A 22488-nucleotide genomic window follows, 5' to 3' on the forward strand; every position below is an offset into this window, starting at 1 on the left:
GTTACTTGTAAACAAACTTAATCCTAGATAATACAATTCACTTCAGGAAATTTATATGAACACACACACAAAATCCCATAATGCACAGAGAAAGACCTGAGCTATTGCTCATCTGAACTGTTTAAAATAGAAAAGGCTTAGATTAGAGGTTTGGTTTACAGACTGGCTTTAAATTATTTAATCCTTATGGTCCATCTCTCTAAATGGAAAATACAATAGTACACAGTGGCTTAGAACAGAATTTGAAGACATGAATTGGAACTGAATCTTAGTTCCTCCACTAAGAACCTGTATGGCCTTGGGCAGGTTACCTCTCCAGACCTCAGATTCCTCATCTATAGAATGGGAGCAATGATTTCTTACACGGTTGCAGTGAGGAACAAAGGCAGGGCTTGGCTGGTGGTAAATACTCAGTACAGGGCAGCTGCCAATGTTATGACTATGTGGTATTGGTAAACTGTTCTGAGCTATCTTGTCTAACAGAAATAAAAGACATATATCTCTCACTTTAGCTTGAAGTTTTAGCTTGAAATTCATTTGATAAACAAAATTCTTGTACACCAGAAACTGACACATTGTAAACTATCTTCACTCCAATAAAAATTCTTTAAGCTGGGCCAGATCAGAAGAACAAACATAAACCTCTTTGTCCTTTTTTCTTCTCTGCTATACTAAACCTCCCTATCAAAAGAGGAAATGTTTGAAAAAGTTGCATCACTTTTGATCCTATTGATAACCCGGGACCAATGTCCTGGGCAGGAATAAGGAAATAATTTGAATAACAAGTTCTAGGACTATCATTTTCACCGATTTATTAAAAAAAAAAAAAAGATTTCTTAATCAAATGAGGTCAGCCCTGATGCTTAATACTAAAAATCTATCTGTGGCTAGAAGACTTAAGAGCCGCGAGGAACGCCCCTGTTTGCGTCCCGCCCCCGCCCGGCGGACACACGTCACCTGGCAGAGCTCCTCGGCCACGTCCAGCATTCCCTGTCGGAAGAAGTGCTCCACCATCACCTCGTTGAGGAGCCTCTGGCTATCCGCCTGCCAGCAGCCATCTATCCCCACGCTGCTAATGTCAGAATCAAAATTCTGGAAAAAAGAAAGAAAGTGAATCATGAACTGACCAGGATAGATCACTCTGTATTCACCTCGCCTGCTTAACAGAAAGAACGGCCTGCGTTTCACGCCGAGGCACCTCCAGTAAGTACCCATTCCGATTTCTGTTGCCCACGTCAGGAAATGGTTTCCTAAAACCTGTCACTCTCAATGATTACTGCCGAAAGAGTAAATAAACACATTTTGAGGGCATCTTGGAAAAATAAATTTAATAACAACTTCTGTCAACAAATTGATGTCTAGGCGTTGTACAATGGCAATACTTTCGGAGGTAAAACCATGTTCAATGCATCACTGTCTAGTAGGGGGGGAAAACCCATTATGTCCAACAAAGGGTATTAAACAATCCACGGTCCATCCTAACAGCTGCAGTGCCAAGGTGGGGTGGGGAACAGGAGGATGGCCAGGTGGGTAAGAGAGCAGGCTCTGGGGCCAATCTCCCCAGGTCTGAATCCTGGTTTTATCTTACTAGCTACGTGACCGTGGCCAAATCACTTAAGGTCCTCGAGCTTCTGCTTCCTTACATAAGTGGAGAAATTAACAGCCCCTCCCTCCACAGATTGAACCGCTTCCTCTCACAATTCCTGCGCTGAGGCCCTAACTCCAGTGCCTTACAAAATGAGGCCATCAGGGTGAACCCTAATCCACCACGACTGGTATCCCTATAAAAAGACGAAATGAGGACACAGACAGGTACAGAGGGAAAACCGTGTGCTACAGACCAGATGTCTGTGTTTCCGCTCACCCACCCCTGCAAATTCTTACGTTGAAGCCCTAACAACCAGTGTGACTATATTTGGAGACAGAGTCTGGGAGAAGGCAATAAAGGTTAAATTAAGTCATAAGGGTGGGGCCTTAGTCTGGTAAGCCTGGTGCTCCTGTCTCTCTCTGGAATTTTGTTGCAGCAGCCCAAGCAGACGAAGCCACCACGTAATGACACAAGGAGGCAGGCTGGGACACCAGGCTACAGCAACCCTGGCAAATGAACAGACTCCCTTAGTGGTTAAATAAATGTAGCTGCTACTACGCTGGCATTACTATTTACAATTACAAAGCGAGCTTCGTTGCTCTGTATTTACTAACATGGAGGAATGTCCAAAACACCTAAAGTGAAAAACAGCAACTTCTACAAAATTATGGCCCCATTTCTGCTTAAAAAAAAAATGAAAATAACAACAAAAAAATAAACGTGGAAATGCTTATGGGAAAAATCTGGAAGAATATATACACTAAAGTATTAGCAAAGATTATCACTGGAGACTACCACTCTCCACGCAAAGAGCAAACATTCCTTTCATAGCAAAAGCTAAAAGATTCGATACAGCACAAGTGTTGAGGGTTCGGGTTCTGGTAAGACAGAGAAAGCACATCCCACCCCGTCTCCCCCACTGAATGCGGTTACCGAATCAGGCCTGAAAGGACTAGCTACCCGAGGAAACTGAAAAGTGAACAGGAGTAAGCGGACTGGGGAGGAAGGCAAAGAACCGGTGGTGAGCCGACTACTCTCCTCCCCCAACACCCCTCAGCCTGGATGCAGTGCAGCTAAAACCCAGCACGGGGCGCCGGACGTGGACGGGGAGCTGCAGGAGACGGCCTCCAGCCCCGGCGCGGGGAACAGGAACGGGCCCTGCGACCACCCACAGAACACGGGCAATCCCATGCTCTCCTCCCTCCGTTTTCTCGCACCTCCATCTCAACGCAGTCTGAACTTATATTAGTTTCTGTTCTCAGGGACAAAGGCAGTACCCCCTGATAAAACTCTTACATTTCCTTTTTTTTTATTCCAAACCCATAAATTTAACTAGATGAGATCATTTAGATTTAACTGAAATTACAGTCTCAGTGAATCACTGCTTAAATACAGTCCAAGCAACACAGGGCTATTTTACAGCACATACAAGGACAGGCAGTAAGCAGCCTGCAACAGAAACTGCAAACCACCAACCATCTGCAGTCACTACAGCGCAGGAGAGCTCGCCTCTCCAAAATTCAGCCCGTTTTTCTTTAAAGAGCTATCTATTCTTAGATGTCAAGTCAGTAGCCTAAAACTAAATATACACATTAACATTTGGGATTACTCGCACAGAAACAAAAAAGCAAAATTACTCTCAGCGCCTTAATTTTTATTCATTTTCTTTTTATAGACCTCTTGCTTGGCCTGAAGAATGTAAATCACACAGAGTACCTAGACGCCCATACTGCATAGACTGAATCCAGCACTGAAGAAAAGTCAGAACTGCTTCAATAAAGTTCTCTAATTTCCTACCTGCTTATCAGATTCTGCCTGTTGAGATGATTTCGTAACAATTCATCAATACTTTTAAGCAAATGACTGTATCTTTATGCTCCCATGACAATGAGAACACTGAAAGTGACGATGATGCTACTGGACTAAGGCAGAGGCCCAGAAGGGGGACTGATGTCACACACACTCTCCCATATTTTATTCCCCCAGATGAACGGCCATTCAAATGAATAAAGGGATGGGTATCTGAAGGTTGCAGAATTTATTACAAAGTCAGGAATCTGCCTGGGACTCTCTAAATAGGTCTGAGTCCACCCTGTAAGCAAGAATCATTGAGACTGATGAGGATGCCTCACTGATCTCTCAACCCCATTCAATCCAAATACGACCTTCAGATTTCTACTTATTCATTTAATGATGAGCCCTCAATCCCATCCACCCTCAGTAAATTTATCAGGTGTCTATTCTGCAGGGAAGAAATAAAACAACTTTGTAAGACACAGTGGTCAGTTCAAAGGACAGACCATATTAAAATAATTTTTTTGGCAGTATACATTAAGTCAGAATTTTAATAGCTACCACCAGACAGTAACTGCTCAAACAAAACAATCCCTTCAAATCTTTCCTTAATATATATACAAAAAGCAAATTTTGATCATCTGGAAAACTTCAAAATGTAAGAGTCTAACACTGAAACAAATTTAAAATTTCACAAAGAGGCTCTTCATGTATCTTTATATATCATCACTACTACACACGTGGTAAGAAAAATCAAACACTCTTACACTCAGAGTATCTCTACTACATTCAAGTTCTACAACTTATTTGCTAGTCTTGGAAAATACGACTAAGCATGAACAAGCAAGGCATTAGATGAACATTTCTGAGCTCCCGTCTACCATTGTGATTTTTCAGTTTAAATCACTGAGGTCAACAAGTAAACTTTATTCATAGCTTATTTTCTGCTCACATGTAGTAAAAATATAAGCTAAAATTGTAAAAACAAGTTGAAGAAATGCGGTATCGTATCAGAACTTCTTCTGTTAAAACTGCACGTTCTTGCATCAGAGCAAGGATCAGTTCCAGCCGCTGTTGCTAGGTGACCAAACTCGTTGCTTGGCTGCCCAGGAAGTCAGCAGCCCGGCAAACCAGCCAAGAAGTAGCTCGTGAAGAGAAACATCTGCTTATCAGCACTTCTGTCTTACTATACTTTTTCCTTTTATGTTTTTAAAGGAGGAAAAAAAGGAAAGAAAATGTGCAAAGATGTTCTTAAATGTGAAGGCAGGATTCAAAAAGAAATCAAAAGCAAAAAAGCACACATTCAGGGGGGTGTCTGCCTACAAAAGATGCCACAGCTTAAAAAGAGGAACCTAGGACACACAGATTCGTATACCATCTCATGTACCTTTTAGCATCATTCCCATATTTGATGGATTAAGTTTCTGGAAGCTAGGCAGAGCAGAAGTAAATAACTTGAACAAAACACCATCATGAAACTATGAAATCTGAATACCTCTTTGGCCATATCATGAACATACTCACAAACTGGTTAGATTAAAGGACGGACTTTCAGTGTTCACCCAAAACAATCCATTTCTGAAACACATTTTATGAAATTTTAATTATTGAGCAAGTAGTGACAACAGTAATGATAAAAGTATTTGTTTTAATTCCTAAGTGCCAATTCTTTAATACTGTTAATTTTCTTTAAACTTCTCCATCTACTTTTGAAGAAAAATGGCAGGTGAACCCAACAATGTGCTATTGTTGCACCTACCAGGAATCAATTTCCCTTCCAAGCATCCAGTTAATCTGATTTAGCAGTGAGAGGTACACTGCAGAGAATATTTAACACAGAACAAGAAGACCTGGATTCTGGTTCCATGTAGCTGGGAAAAGATATCTGCTTCACATACAACCCACAAAAGATCAGAAACCAAAGGAGGTTAAGAAATGGACAATTACCAAGAAATTCAAAAGGGAGAAAATGCTAATGGTCCACCAGATGAAACAGACACTGAACCTCAGAAACGATGAAGGAGATGCAAATTAATACAACTGTTCACTATTTCATATCCATCTGTTTGATTTACATTTTTTAAAAGTCTGCCAATACCAAGTGCAGGTAAGAACTGTGGAAACAGGGTGGAGGGTATAGCTCAGTGGCAGAGTGTGTGCTCAGCATGCACGAGGTCCTGGGTTGAATCCCCAGCACAGCAAAGCACCTCCATTAAAATTAATCAATTAAACAAACCAACCAACCTAATAACCACCTCCCCAACCACAAGTAAGAGAACTGAGGAAATAGCAACCGTTATGTACATGTTCAGTAGGATAGTAAGTCGTTACGAATCCTTTAGGGAAAAATTGGTAATACTAGCAAACTCACTAAAGCTGATGATGAGGTGCGTGCCCTCTGATAAAATAATCCACGTTGAGGCACACAGCAGACAGCGGTGCTCTGCAAACGCTGCGCAGGAAAACACATTAAGTCGCACGCTGTAATCAGCGCTTACAGACACTGTGTCCTTTTCAGATGCTCCAGTCTCTCCTCTGTATGGCACGCGTACTCTAGTTTTCAGAGTTAAGAGAGAGGTTGGTTGTGCGACATTAAGGAAGGGGAGGGGGATGCCATACTGGTCAGTTCTTACTTTATAAACAAAGGGGAGTAACGTGGCATGGTCAGATATATGCCAAACTACTCTGCGGGGATTTTAAGACCCTTAAAATAGCCCACAATCTAACCACCTGTCACATATGCATCCCCACCCCTCCCAATTCTTTCCCATACCTTTCTGTGCTGGGTAATCTGCTTCCCCAACTGCCTCCTTATCTGATCAACTAAAGAAATCTGAGTGACTGTTTTACTAATTCTCCCGAAGATGGCACACACACCTCTTACCATTCTAGATGCAAAGAAGAGAAATTCATGTATATGCCCCTCAGGGCGCTAGGAATTAATTCTTTCAAGGAACTCCTGTTGAGAAAGGTTCCTCAAAGTCTTAAAACCTGGGCTTTTTTATCACATTTGCTCTCTAGTTCTGTGATCTCAGGCAGGTTACTTAACCAAAGTCTTAGTTTTCACTTCTACATATGCCGACCACAATCCCAACCTTACAAAGTGTTGCTAAGGACCAAATTACATAATGGACACGAAATTATCTATCAGTTACCTATCCCATGGTAAGCCTTCAATACACAGTTACTGAATCTGAGAGCCAGGCCTTGCCACCAAATCTTCTGATGCTACATTTAAAAGAGCTTCATTTTAGCAAATGTAAAGAAAAACAAAAATACCAAAGGACATTAACAGAGGCATTAATAAACACATTAATTTAAAATCACTTGAATACAATTACAGACTGGATTAGCTGGTACGGCTCAATGGGTATAAGGCCCGTTTCCCCTCTCAATCCAGCCTAACTTGGATGCGAGACCAAGCAAGCTGTTTCATCCTCTAGCCTCAGTATTTTTAATAACTTTGTCATTAACTATTCCTTTTCAGGAATTCTAAAAATTCCACCCAAAACATAAATCAAATTGTCTGTATTTCAGAATTCAACTTAGCTCTTTTTCTTCTTACTCAGGGTAAGTTTTCTAGTTTTTTAAATTTTCTTTCTTCCTTCATTAACAGCAACATCTCCTCCACTACATAAGGATTTATCCATAACATAGTAACACAACTTGAGAGCTAGCACTTATCTGAACTCATACCCACTCTAATGAGTAATACCTTTTTCTCCTCTCACACCCCAGTCATACCTACATAAAAGGCAGTTCCAAATGGCTCACCCGGAACTATCTTAAAATATTCTATATTTCACTTTTTAGAGCTGTACTCCATTCCTTTTTTTTTTTTTAATACAGCCATCATTTTGCCTCATCAGTGTGGATGCCCCATCTAGTGGCAGATCAGCTTAGGCAGCGTGGTTTAACCATTATTTTCCTCCTTAAAACATTACCAGCCTAAATGATTTCCTAATACAGCACAGTACTTCGGAACAAACTCTTAAGTAAGACCTTTTCCCAGTCCTTGAGTCACCATTTCCACGCTGTAGACCTGGGGTATGTTACTTAATATTTCTGAATCATAGTTTCCTCCTATGTAAAATGGGAATAATGTCTGTGCATCATGCGCCATAAATGTATGTAAAACTCTTAGCTCAGAACCTGGAACACGGTCACTGCTCGGTAAGTAAGTTATTGTTTTCCCATTCTTGACTTCTCCTTGGTCTAATTTCATCCTATGCAATGAGGGCAAGCAAATCCTCAAACGGTTTTATCGCTCCCTCCCTTTCCCCAACCTCCTTGGATCAGACCCTTCAGCCTTCCATCACTCGCCTTCCCCGGCCTGACCCTGCCCTATTCCTGGCAGGCGCAGCCGCTCCAGTCAGGTCAGTCCCTGAGAGTCTTTAACCGGAGTCAAGCGTTATCTCAGCTCTTGTACTGTCTGTTTGGGGGGGGGGGTAATTAGGTTTCCTCACTGATTTCCGCTTCGAGGGGGTACAGGGAATTGAACCCTTGACCTCTCGGGTGCTGAGCATGCGCTCTACCACTTGACCTATACCTTTCCCCCCGTTTTCTCATCTCTTGTTCAGCTCCCTTCCGGCCGCACAGAAGACCATATCTCATGGCTCCGCTGCTCTAATCTTAACCATTTTTTCAAGTCAACTCCACAAACCTTAGATTAATCAAGAACACAGTGACCTTCTCTTTACTTTTTATAATAAGCAGAGTCCATCCTATGCAAACTTCTTTTATGCTGCCTCAGATCTTTTCAGTTCTTTTATGTGTACACAAAGCACTCTTCCATGACCAGACTAGACCACAATCTTCTCAAGAACATGTACTATGTGTTTCGCTTTCAACTACCTCACAACAAATTTTAGACACTTTAAAATCTTAGCGCTATAACATACACACACAGAAGTTTAAAGCAGTAATTGTTTTTATTGACTTTTCTTACTTAGAAATTGAAAAAAGTCAAAAGACTAAGAAAAACACTAAATAAAATACCCTAAACAGAAGAGAATTCTAGATTTTCTTAAAATAGATAAGGAAATAAAAAATTACCCAACACATGATTTGTTTTCACTAACAAAAATTTTTGCCACAGAATCCAATGGTTGATATTATTTATTTTAAATTGTGATAATATTATGGGTATCTGAAAACAGTCAACACGTTACAGCAGAAATCTTCAATAACTTTTTATGTTGGCAATAATTAAAAGCCAGAAAATGTCTTGGCTAACAACAGAAACTTCTTTTCTGGTTATGTTTTCAGCGAAGTGATGACTAAAAGAACTTTAAAAGAAGCATTAAAACATTAAAGGAAAAAAAAGGCATTTAAGCACTTCAAAAATCTGCTCAAGTTCCTCACTCCAAACCAGCCTGCTCGTAAAGGAGTCACCAGCCTCTTCCCGGTCCTGCTCTCGGCAGGGTGGGAACATGCGTCCACAACACTGTGCTCACAGGCTGCGGGACAGCATTCCAGCTTATTACTCAAGGCTGTTTGCTGTGGTGCTTAAAGGCTTGGGCCACAATGGCTTCAGCTTCATCCGGATCACCAATCCGTATGAGTCCACCCAGCCTTCACAATAGGCAGCCCCGGAAGCTTGCACAAATTTACCAGGTGCAAACTGGAAGAGCAGGAAGACTTCAAGTCAACGGAGTCTGAAACAACAACAGCCCACACAGAGTTCCTTATGTGCGCGAAAAGCTCACGCACCTTGTCTCGGCAGCTCTCGTCCAGTAACAGCTTCCTCTACAGCTGAGGCTAAACAGACGCCCCCATGCCCCTCAAAACACCCAAAAATCAGAGAGAATGCACTGAAAGACAATGAGAACTGGACTAAGAGATCCAAGCTTTCTGCTGTGCCCCAGGACTGTAATTCCACAAATACTTGTCCAGGTATCAACTTAATAGTGTGGTTTCATATGATGGATCAGAAAAATCTAGAATCCAGGTCACCTGCAACCTAAACTACTTTCACAGGAACATACAACTACCAAAAAAAAAATTATTTTATAAAGCTCTTATAACTTTCAAGTTCATGAAAAAATGTCCTCAAAAGAAATGAGTGAAGTATTTAATTAGCAACATTCACCTCAAACACATCCCCACCAAAAAAGCCAGAATATAGAGGACTCATTATGTGTCCCCTTGTTAGCCATTCTCAAAAAGATACTTTCATTTCTAGCACCAAATATATTTAAATGTTTTGTCTCAAAGATTAGCCAAAATACCTGACAACCCTTATAAATATTTGTAAAGACTTGCTAGACCAGAAGGAAGACGTGTTTAGCAAGTCACCAGTAGCCAGGGAGTGAAGAGGGTTCTGATGACAATGCAAAGCCCTTGAATTATCTGCCCAAACGCTCCAGACCCTGGGGACCAGCAGCCCACACCACTGAGGTACGACTCCTGAGGCCCCCCTTACCTGCTCCCAGAGCAGGGATCTTTTCTCAGATACTTTCTCTGATTGGCTGCTGTGAAAGCTTCAGCTGTTCTCATTGGCATGGCATCTTCTGGTCCCTCTGTCCCCAGGCTCTGTCCTAACTGCAGGCAGCCTGGTGGTCAAGCCATCACTAAATGGGATGGTCACTATCAGCCACCAAAATCTGAAGCTTCCTAAACACCACCAGGAGTTACTTCACCCTAAAGAAATTTACCCATGAGTTAGAGCCACTCTCTGGCTTCCATGACTTTCTATGTATATTATAGTTAATGTTTTCATGCATACAGATGAAACAGCTCGTAAGACTGGTTTTGCTACAAAGAATTCTCCCCAAAAGTTCTCCTTACCCTCCCGGAAGTTTACAATGTGTGAACAAAAATGTCCGTAACAAAAAGGACAAACTCCCCTATGACTGAGACAGTCAGAGGTATCACACAGTGACCTGCAGCCACTTCTCTTAGGCCCCGCTAAGACTATGAACTCCAAGGGCAAAACTGGCCCAGTGCTAAAAATGGTAACTCCTTATAAGGAAACCACTAAGTCAAAGATTGAAGAGATGTCACAAGATTCACCCCCCACCAGTGACTGGTCTTGCTGGCGAGCAACCCACCTGCTCACGCAGAAAGCAATACTGGAGACGGGGCGAGCGCGCCCACAGGAAGACAAGTTCGGACGATGAAGGGGGATGGATGCGAGGGTCTTATCCTACTCATCCCGTAACAGAGGCAGAGTCACAGCCAGGGGATTACTCAGGAAGCAGGAAAAGTTACTTCTATAAACAAACTCCCTTCCAGTAAGTTAAAATTTCTTTGGAAATTTACTCATCATGACACGAGAAGCGGTAGTCATACATGCAAATGGGTGAAAAAAACAAGGCTATAAAAAAAGAAGGCTTTTTCGTTAGCTTTTATTTTTGCTTTTTTAAATAATAGCAACAGAAAACTTTACGAATGACATAGTAAAATCAGATCTGCAACAGCTACTGAAAGCAAGGATGAAAGGACCAGAGTAAAACAGCCCGAGAAAGCTAATGTCATTGGAGCGGTGACAGGAGACGAAGGATGACGACGCTAACGCGTCCCGAACACCCCATCCAACAACGTACCTTATCGATGGCTTTTCCAACCCGAGAAACACTGCTGTGGATGTCTTTGTGGTCTGAGGCCAACTTCTGGACAGTATCCTTTATTCTTTTGCAGCACTGTGTCAAAACAAGTGAAAGTGTCCCTGACAACTCGGCATCCTGGCCTATAAAAGAAAAAGAAAGGAAGAAGACTGGTTATTCACAAAAGCAAACCCCAAGATGGCAAGTTTCAAACTGGCCTGATGGAACATGAAAGATGGAGGGAAAATGAAGAAAACGTGTCTGCTTTGAAACACATGGTCACACAGATATTATCTTTCAAGTGAATAGTAGGAAAGATATTTTTTTACTGTTTGAATTAAATTCAAAATTTTTACTATGAAATAAATCGCTTTTGTAATTACTAAAATCTGAATAGACTGAATAATACGGCTGAGGCATTTTCCAGAAAATATGTCTAAGTGAATAAACTCACTTACTGCATCCACTTAAACTTTTTAATTCATTCTCAATCATTACTAAATTTCCTAAAGAGAGATAAGTCTAAATGGTTTCTCTTCTACATAAAAAAGAAAAAACAAACTTCTTTGGATACCATGATGAAGACAGTGAACCTAAAAGGGAAGTTATCATACCCCACCTGTAAGCAACAGCGAGCCACCGTTACCATCAGGATAGTGGGAACTCTCCAGAAATCCACGTTCCCAGAAGCCAGCCAAGGGCCAATCTTGTGAGCGGCCTTTCTAAGGATTAAGTCTCGGGCCTGCTCGCGAGGTTGGCCCTGGCTGGCCTCTGGGAGTTCAGATTGCAGGAGAGTTCCCATCCCTCTAACCGGTTAAGAACGGCCCACTGTGCCCAACCTGTCTGTGTAACGCGGCTTATTGGTGAAACGCTTTTCTTCCAGGAGTCTGGGATTTTGGTACCTGCTAGACAGACGGTGCCTCTGTGACCTGTCCCCCATAACACCTGAGTAATACGGTGTCTCTGGGACGAGGCCTAAGAATCTGAACAAGAATAAGCCCAAATGCACAGCAGCCCTAGGACGTTCATTCGTGCAACAACGATTTATTGAGCGCTGAATTAGGTGACAGGCATAGCAGCGTCCAGGCAAAAATCCCTGCCCTACAACTTACCTTCCAGTGCGCGAGATAAACAACATGCAAAGTAAGTCAATTACGCAGCATGACAAAAGATACATGCCCCCGGCTGAGGGGGACTGCAGAGCAAAACAAACGGGGCGTGCGTGTGGGCTGAGCAACTGCCATCTTGAACAGGTGGACATTACAGGCCTCACTGAGAAAGTGACATGTGGACAAAGACTGGAAAGAAGTGAGGGAATTAGTCACGTGGCTACTTTGGGGGTGAAGAGTGGCAGAATATGCCACTCCAAAATAGCTTCTTTGGTGTAAGGATTATTTTGAGCTGATTATTTTGAGAAACAGCAGACACAGGAGAAGTTCTGAAAACTGAGCAGAAGTTACTCTCTTGTAAAGGAAATTTAAATTTATAAAATAAATCTCCATTTGTAAGAGTGTCTGCCTCTCCGTACCAGGAAGAGAAGGATGACTCCAAATCACAAGAAATTTTTATCAAAGCAGAAAACGCAGACTTAGATCTCTATAACAAATGTTACTCTTGTTTACTTAGCTTTTCCTGGCAACCTCCCCATTACTAGCCTTCCCACACCCACCTTTCTTTGGTCTTTAGCTGAAGATATTTAAGCCTGAGTTCTAAGCCACTTCTTTGAGTTACTCATTTCCCCCTGGAAATCCCCCACGTACACAAGAGGTATACCTGTTAAACTGTTTGTTTTTCTCTGGTTAATCAATCTTTCATTACAGGGGTCTCAGCCAAGAACTTGCAAGGGTAGGAGAATTATTTTTCCTCCCCTACAGGGAAAAGAATGCCAGGCTGAGGGGACAAAGCCCTACTGCAGAAATATACGTAGACTATTCAAGGAATAACAAAGAGGTCAGCGTGGCTAGAGTAGATTTCTGGCAAAGGAAAACAGGAGGAGAGGAAGTCCAGGAGATAATGAGGGTCCTGATCTTGCAGGGCCTTTTGGGGAATGCAAAGACTTTGCCTTTTACTTTGAGTGACAGGAATGTCCATTGTAAGGTTCTGAGTAGAACAGGTACATTATCAGACATAACATGTTAATAGTGTCATTCTGGCTGACAACAGGAGTACAAGAACAGACGCAAATCAAGGAGACGAGTTAGGAGGCTGTGGCGGCAATTCAGGTAAGGACAGCAGTTCAGCCCAGGGTGTCAGATGTGGAGGGAGTGAGAAGTGGTTGGATTCTGGATATATTCTGAGGGTAAAGACAACAGGATTTCCTGACTGGATATAAGGGAAGAAAAGGACTCACAGATGACTCCAAGGTTTTCAACCTGCGCCAACCAGAAAGTTGTCTTCAGTTAAGATGAAAAAGATTAAAGGCTGAGCAGGTATGAAGGGGAGGGAGAGATTAAGAGTTCAGTGTGGGGCTGGTTAAAGCTGAGATGTTGAATAGTCAACAGTGAATAGGCAGCAGCCAGCTGGATACATACACCTGGAGTTCAAGAGTAAAGTCAGGGCTGGATACACAAATCCGTGAGCTACCGGCGTGTGAACAATACTAAGTGAAGTCACCAAGAGTCAGTGCAGACACAAGGAAGTGGTAAAAGGAGGGAGTCCTGGCAACTCCAAGTTTATGAGACCAAGATGAAGTGGAACTGGAAATGGAGACTAACAGAGACTACTGAAACACTGACTGTGATGGAGGAGAAGCAAGGAAGTACGGTGTTGGGGAAGCCAAGTGAAGAAAATGTGTCAAGAAGGAGGGGGTGACTGTGTTAAACGTGCCATGCCAAGTAAGGTGTGGACTGAAAACTGACCACTGATTCACAATATGGCAGTTATCAGTGACCATGATGAGAAAATAGTTTCTCTAGAGTTTCAAGAAAAGAAATCTAGAAGTTTGTAGGCACCGTGAAGAGGGAACATAAGAAGTCTGGTTCAAAGACAACCACTGAGAAGCAAAAAGATAAGTAAACAAGACAGTGCCCATAGGGCACCCAACCCCGTGTGGGATGGCCCAAAGAGAAACTTGCCCTTATTTCTAAACACAATTGCTCAAAGTATATATCAGGTGCTTCCAGCTTCTAATAACATAACTGAGACTAAAAGAAGACTTGGTAATCCAGGAAAATTCCAAAATCTGTCTAAAAGATGTTCCATATACACCTTGGGCCAAAAGAATCTAATTGCTTCAGTAGCTCTGCTCTGGTCATTTCTGGTCTTTCTGTATCTAAAGCTCATCTAACCTTGATGGCTTCATCTTCTCTATGAACTTCTCTGCCCATAGACTTATTCAGTCTTCTCAATTCCTAATGAATTCTGTTCTCTCCACCATTCTTCTGGCATGGAATCATTCACTATTTAACAATTTCACGTATCTGTGCCATCATCAGTCTCAAGCAGATGTAAGACACAAAGGGGAGACAAATTCTTCTTGTAAACTCTATACCTCACAGTCTTCTCATATGCCTTGCACGTCTGCAGGCACTTATAAGTGTTTGGACTGATGGTAAATAAAACAAGGGGGAAAAAAACAGTTAAAAAGAAAGTCATATTCAACAAATGGTGCCAGGATAACTAGCTATCCATATGCAAAGAATCATACATACTACAGACAAAAATTAACTCGAAATGAAGACCTAAATGTAAGAGTTGAAACTATCAAATTCTTAGAAGAAAGTAGGTGTATTCTTGACCTTGGAATGGGCAATGGTTTCTTAGATATAACACCAAGAGCACAAGTAACCAACGAAAAAAATGGGCAAAGGGTCAGAATAGACATTTTTTTCAAAGAAGCCAAAGATACACAAATAACCAGTAAGCACAGCAAAAGATGCTCAACATCATTCATCAACAAGGGAATGCAAATCAAAAGCAAAGTGAGAACCTACTTACCACCCACTGGGATAGCTATAATGAAAAAGATGGATGACAACAGTAAGTGTTGGCAAGGATGTGGAGAATTTAGACCCTCATACATTGCTGATGGAATGTAAAATGGTGCAACAGCTGTAGATAACATTCCTCAGAAAGTTAAAGTTACCATGTGATCCAAGAATCTACACCTAGGTCTATACCCAAGAGAAATGAACACATACGGCCATACACAAACTTGTACGTGTCCATGGCAGCATTTAACAGCCAAAGAATGGAAACAATCTGAATGTCAAAATGATGAAAGGATAAACGAAATGTGGCAAATCCAGACAAAAGGGTATTATTCAGCTACAAAAAGGAATGGGGGGGAGGGTATAGCTCAGTGGTAGAGCACATGCTTAGCATGCATAAGGTCCTGGGTTCAATCCCCAGTATCTCCTCTAAAAATGAAAATAAACCTAATTACCTCCCCTAGTTTAAAAATAAAAAGGAATGAAGCATTGATACATACTACAACATGGATGAACCCTGAAAACATCATGTTAAGTGAAATAAGCCAGACACACACAAAAAAAAACCACATATTGTGTGATTTTACATATATGAAATGCCCAGAACAGGCAAGTAGACTCGTGGTTGCCAGGGGCTGGGGGGAAGGGTGGAATGGAGAGGGACTGTTAATGATACGAGGTTTCTTCTGGGAGTGATGAAAATGTTCTGGAGTTAGATAATGGTTATGGCTGCACAATTCTAAATATACTGAAAGTTAGTGAATTACACACTTTAAAAGGGTATGTGGTATGTGGTTGTGTGGTATATGAACTCAATTTAAAAAAAAAAAAAACTAACCTACCCATCCAGACACGTTTGTTTCTACAGTCAGTAGACAACTAAGAAACAAAAGGTTAAGGAACAAAAAAGCAGAGCCCAAACCGGAGGAGGGAGGTCATATGGAATTTAAGAACTCAACTTCTATGCCCTAACCTCAAAATCCAATCCATTGATATTTTCGAATGGTAGCAACTTAGTCTGCTAAGTTTATGATATTAGTAACATAGGGTCAATTAATTACCTTTGAGAGAGTTCTCAGTATGCCCCAAGGAAAAATAATTTCTACAAAGTATTTGGAAGCACAAGAAAAGCATAATGGAAGAATCTGAACGGGAATCCTGGGAAAGCCCTTTTGAGAGAGAAAGATTCCACTAATGCATTTTCAAATGGACTCAGTGGAAAGCAGCCAAACGTAAAAACAGGTTTGAAAACCACTATAACAACCAAACCGATTGAGACCAAACTTCTCAGTCTTAAAGGGAGAGGCCTAATGTTCTTTCGATTTGTCTGTCTAAAAAAAAAATTTTTTTTAATTTAAAAAAATAAAAAACCCTGCTTCTAGGAGAACCATTCCATGAAAGAAATCTCGTCGGATTTGGTTCCTAGAAGTACAGCTGGGCAATTACGGTGACAGCCACCCTTCCCGTAACTAAACCAGATCTGAAGGTGAGCGCTGGAACCCAGGGTCACTTTTCATGCAGGATGAAGTCTCGTGCCAACTGTGTCTTGCAACGCAATCAACCTCCCGGGACCAAGTACTCAAATATACAAGCAGGAAAGAAGTCATTCTGAGGCAGAGCTCATCACTTATAGTCACAAGTGGTTTTTTCCTCAAAGACTTTTTTTTCAGAGCAGTTTTATGTTTACAAGAAAACTGACAGGGAGGTACTAAGAGTTCCCATATATACCTTGCCCCCACACATGGACAGCTTGAGAGCTCATTTCATTTTAATCCATTGTCTGGATATAACCACACTTTATTTATCCATTCACCTACTGAAGGACATCTTGGTTGTTTCCAAGTTTTGGCGGTTATGAGTAAAGCCGCCATACCCAACCAAGTGCAGGTCTTTGTGTGGAAGTAAGTTTCGACTCTTCAGGTAAGTATCAAGGAGCGCTGATTGCTGCATCTTATGGTAAGACTAATGCTTCATTTTGTGAGAACCTGCCACACTGTCTTCCAAAGTGGCTGTACCACAAAAGTACTTTTTTTTTTAATTTAAGGTCACTTTTAGTATGATATCATTCAACAGGTAAAATAATTAGCATGTCAATAAGAGATTGTAAATCCAAGCAAAGAACTTACACACATGGTTGGTCAATGTTAAAGACAGTTTTTCTTTCAGTGCAATGGAATGGTATTCTAATAGAACTGAACCTTTTCTAAACAAATTTTAAGCATGATATTCTCAGAAACTGGAAAAGTCATGGTCTCTCCAAAGTCAGTCATCTGCCAAACTAAATCTGACCTGCTGGACTTAACTCCTAAACTGTTTCCACAGAGCCCAGCTAAGACTTCAAAATCTGCCCTCAGCTTCACTGCCCAGCCATTTCAGGGTTTACGTCCATTAGTTTCATAGAAACAGTAAACGAGAAAAACATTTATTTGCATAGCTTCCTGTACTTCTCCATCGGGGTTTTACACTACATTGTAAATATCTGTCTATCCCCTCATGAAGTTACTTGAAGATAGGAAATATGATTCCTTCACCTCCAGCGTTTAGCATGGCAGCTGGCACATATTAGGTGTTCAATAACTATCTACTGAGTGAATAGAAAAATAATAGATTGTGTATTACATATTCTCAATTTCAAGCCCAGCACTGGAGACTCTGGCGCCACCAACGCTGTGAACCCACATCCTCGCTGATCGCCTGCTCTCACAGGATGGTTTAGGTGTGCTATGCAACAGCATCACAGCCTAAATTTTCCAAACACCAAAAAAGTGCATCAGTCAATACACATACACAAGGTTTCAAATAGAACACATTCACGAAAGAGATCCCCAGTTACAAGTTCCTTCTCTTTTTCAAATAACCCCCCCCAAAAAAAACCCTTAAACATGTAGATAAAGACTTAAATAAGAGCTCACAGGATTGCGTCTTGAGCTAAGTTTATAAATATTACATTTGAGCAGTTCTGAGTTATTAAGTTAACTCCACTTTCACAAAATGGACAGAGATCTTAAATTGGGAACCAAGTGGAAGGCAGAAAGGCACCCAAGTTTTACTATAGATAAACAGAAAGAAATTCATTTAGTACACATAATTCCAAATGTACCTAAATGAAAACTCAGACCTCACAGAGCTATACTCCAGAATTCTAGATTAGTTTCTTTAAAAATAATTAATATAGAAAAAAGTCAAAAGAAGGTTATAGAAGGAAAAAATTCTATACTATCCCACTCTTATTTTTAAAAAATCTTAATACTGTAATATAAACAAAATGAAACCAAAGACAAAACAGGGGAAAAACCCCAAAAACTAAGGTCAAAAGGGAGGGAAAAATTACGACATTAAGATTTAAGCTAAAGCTCTAAACATTCTCAGAAACAATGAACAATACATATATGTAAATTTTAAAAATATGTGCAGTATACTGTGTATAATATGTATTTACATGTAATATATTGCATATGTGCAGTCAAACTAATAATTCTACCTAATAAAACTGAAAGAAAAAAGATTCAATTAACATTTATGGAGTGCTGAATGCCTTGTGTCAGCCGTGTTCAGGGTACAGATTAAGTGTTCTAGACAGATTAAGAAATTTAGGATGGGAATAAAAGGAGAAGGATAAGAGTCTAAAATTGATTCTGAAGAAGTCATTGACTAGGTGAACATGAATGTGCTTACAAGATACAAAAACAGAAAACCTGGAATTTGTACATATGTACACAGTAAAGGATAGTATTTGCTGATCAACGCCTGACCTTTCTGAACAGGGTCAGTTGACAGATAAGATGTTCTGATCCACACTGCCCTAAATCACAGCCTAACACAGCCTAAAAACTGAGCACGAGAGAAAACAAAAGCACAAAGTCTACCTTTAGGACCTTAGTGACACAGTGCAGACTAACAGTGCTCCTGGAACTGAGCGCCAGACCAAAACGACTCGCCCAGGGAAGAAAGGGGAAGCTCTAAAGGAGACTGTGAGCTATGAGCTAAGACCTGGCGAGCGAAGAGGAGGCGGATGCGGGCACAAATTTTTAAATGCCTGCTGACAGTGGAACTTTAGAGAGTCTGTTCACGGCCTTCAAATTCGAAATACAGAGAATCAATCTCTTGCCATCTCTTTATTTATCTCTGAAATGAATGGATGAATCAGATAGAGTTTCTTTTAGCATTCCAATGTGGGTTTCATATTTAAAAATTAAACTCGATTTTCTACCTTCCCCTCTCCTAAACTTCCTATTTTTTCCTGGCTCTATAATTGTCAACCGGTTACTCATGCTCAAAACCTTACGTTAACCTTTGATTTTTCCAGCCTTTCTCTCCCAGTCTACACCAAGCCCTGGGAATCCTTCCCTAGGGAGACCCCAGGCATGGGTCTCTTTATACCTCTACCACGAAGACCCCAAAACAGGCCCCCAGTTTCATCAGATCTAGGCTGACACTGAACCGTGACTCGTCTTCCTGCCTCTAGTCAAACCTCACTCCCGACTCCAATAACCTAAATGCTAACTGGTCTCAGATCACGTCCCTGTCCCTTGTCTGTGCAATGCTCCCCCCAATCATTCAGTGTCTCCCCAGTCTGCCACCTTCCCTGAGAGCCATGACTCTGTGAAACCTGATTCCGATTTTAATTCTCTGATCCCGCTTCTCCCCACTTGGGTGCTTCACTGTTCCCAGGACGGCTCTTGTACCCTCGCTCCTCTGCACCTTTGTTCTCGCCAACTCCTCTCCTGGCGCCCCATCCTATCTTCCCACTCTCCACATTACTGAAACCTCCCACAGCCTGGAAGGGTCTCTCCCTGTCTCAAATGCCACCCTTCCTGTCGGTACCATCCAAACAGCCTATACACGTAACCTTGCATTGTTAAAAACAAACCAGGCTCGCCTCCCTAACCAGACAGAAAATCCTCAGAGCACAAGAACGACTGCTCGTCCTCTGTGACTCCCACAAGCTCCAGCCCAGGTCCACGCATCAGCAGTGATTAGGAACTACTGACCGAGCGCTCTAAGGGTCCACTGAAATGCCCCGCGTCCGGGTAGCTCTTTCTAAAGGCGCCTTCCCTCCCCATTCCTCTGAATGGCTAGCATTTATACCAAGCAGAAGCCCTGTTCCACATCATACTGTGTACTGTGCCATGGCTTCTTCCCCTCTCAAATGCAAAAGTCTGGCCTCATTGTCCAAATAAAGCTCCTTGAAGACTCTGTCTCTCATACTTTTTGAATATTCCTTAAGGTGTTAAGCAGCCCACTGGGCACAGAATGGTGGTAAATATATACCAGTAATAAAGATATCTGAATAGTCATAGTGTCTCAGTTGAAACACTGCTTAACACTGCTTAAAGGTACAGACCTTAAAGAGAACAAGTATGTCTTGTTTTACAGATTTCAAAGCCAGTTCATATTACCTGTTTAATTCCCGTAACTCCATGGTGTAAGTTATCAGTTTACTGAAGAGGAGAGAGGCTAAGCAAGATTGTGGAACCAGTTACGCCACAGAACAAGGACTCAAATCCAGATCTCCTGAGCTACTGGACAAAACTCTGTTCTCCACCAGTGCAGACTCATCTTCTTAATCTCCTCAACGAGCGCCCCCCCCCCCCCCCCCCCGCTCCTGGAGTCCTGAGGCCACGCATACAGTGTTTCTTTTCAAAGAAGCCTCTTCTTATCTCCTCCCAAATGCCTCCATAGAGCAAATAAGCTTTAAACCTACATGGATTCCAGATACAGAAAACTCGTCAAAGGTAACACACGTGATAAGTGGAGAAAGACACGGCAAGGCAACATGAGCCTTGAGGACTCCCCGGACAAGGTTCCCAAAGAACCATTCTGAGCTCAGCCATATAATCGTGAAACCCAAATAGGGTGAAAGCATATTCGTAAAAGTTCAAGTTCTGCCAGATTCCAGTCTGTTCTCTGAGGCGTTAGACTAGCAAGTCATGTAAGAGGAAGGCCAGAAGTTTCTGCCACTCTTCTGTAGACTCTTAAGATTCAAAGAAATGTCCAGTGGAGAGCATCACCTCCCTGGTATCTGGCAACTTCTGCGAGTTCCATGGTTACCATGGGGCTCAGCACACAGCTCAGGGCCAGGGCCCCCCACCATTCTTCCCCTCAACTGCATTTGGGGTCAATTTCAAAGATTTTACAGATGAAGAAGCAGGGCCCAAATTTTTTAATATCCCAAGTGAACAGCAGTTTGCATAAAACAGCATTTTTACTGTTCTAACTACTAAGAGACTAAGACATGAAAACAATGGAAACTTCTCTATTAACTCTAGCATGATAGTATCACAGAAGTGTCGGCAAGCTTCTCCCTTACTGATATTATTATCCAGAGTTAGAAACTACTTAAGAGAGAAAAAAACTTAGGAAAATGATTTTATTACGCCAAGCATTAAAGCGATTTCAAGCAAGTTCCCAAAGGCAACATGAGCCGAGTTGCATTTTCCCGCCTACAGACTAAGTCGTACTAACAACTCAGTATTTCAATTATATGAACATTGCATTTAGGAGCTACGGCAAAAGCTGGGAAATAAAGGTTGGGCTCGTCAAGAAAACATCTCAAAGAACATTGCTACTGATGTAACTTGCAGCTGCTCAACTACAATAGACACCTAGCACTTTTGTCAGTTACAAGCCTTCATTTCTAGAACTCCCTCCTCTATCTGAGCAACAGTGGCCCTGACCCTGGGTAAGCACAGCCCAAGGTGGCTCAATGGACTCCATGCCCCGGCCCCAGTTACTGATTCAGGGAGAGGCTTACGACTCAAACCAAGACAATTAAGATACTCCCCGGTAATTTTGCTGGAAACACAGAAAACAGGCATGTTCCAGTCTCTGGGGTCACAAGCATTGTAAGGATGACATGAGTCCGCTGGCCGTCTTTACCTCCATGTGGAAAAAGCTCTGCTGAGAATGAAGCCAACCACGGAAAGCACAGCTGAGAGAGGAAGAGAACAAAACCAGTCCTCATGACACCCTGCGTCCCCGGAACCAGCTGGCCTAACCTCGGCCTATTTAGTTATGAGTCAACAAATTCCATTTTAATTAAAACTATTCTGCCACCTGCAACCAAAAGGGTCCTGCGTGATATACTAGTCTGAATGAATAAGGTGCCAAATAACAAAGAATTATCTCCTAAATGAGCCTGGGAAGAATTGGCTGGCAAAGTTAAACCTGCTTCTAAACCCAACTGGAAACACCAACACTAACCTGTCATTATTCTCATCACCTATAAAATAGCCCAAGCAGCCTGCTGACTGGTCTATTCTACAGCACTTGAGCAATGGCTGATGTTAATCCACTCAAACTTTTCTGACCTACTTGTCTGCTACTTTCCAGATGAGATGTTAAATGTAGATATCAAATTTTATTCAATTCAAAACTTTAAAATCATTCTTCTCTCAAGAGTGTCTGGATAGTATAATTAGCAAAAGTATGGTTAACAAATGGGAGACCAGGCTATGTAGCCTACTCCCCGAACATCAAAGAACAAGGCTGAATAAGTAAACAAGCCACTAGTTCACCAAACCCTGATCCTTTTACATTCATTCAACACAACGCATTCAGCACTGGTAGGCTCTGAAAAGCACAGAGAATTTACATACATAAATAAACATACTTTTCAATATGCATTTAG

The 22488-nt window shown here is 41.7% G+C and overlaps 1 protein-coding gene across 5 annotated transcripts in view; it reads right to left on the minus strand.

Moving 5' to 3' along the window:
• RMND5A (required for meiotic nuclear division 5 homolog A) overlaps positions 1-22488 on the minus strand; it is a 48014-nt gene that overhangs the window by 20097 nt on the left and 5429 nt on the right. For all 5 annotated transcript variants that reach the window (XM_072951514.1, XM_072951513.1, XM_072951511.1 and 2 more), the window contains exons 2-3: positions 10930-11072; positions 958-1092 (exon numbers count right to left, since the gene is read on the minus strand). In XM_072951514.1, the coding sequence (XP_072807615.1) occupies positions 958-1092; positions 10930-11072 (278 nt within the window). The remainder of the gene's footprint in view (positions 1-957; positions 1093-10929; positions 11073-22488) is intronic.

This window comes from Vicugna pacos, chromosome 28 (genome assembly GCF_048564905.1).
Source record: "Vicugna pacos chromosome 28, VicPac4, whole genome shotgun sequence".
Taxonomy (NCBI): Eukaryota; Metazoa; Chordata; class Mammalia; order Artiodactyla; family Camelidae; genus Vicugna; species Vicugna pacos.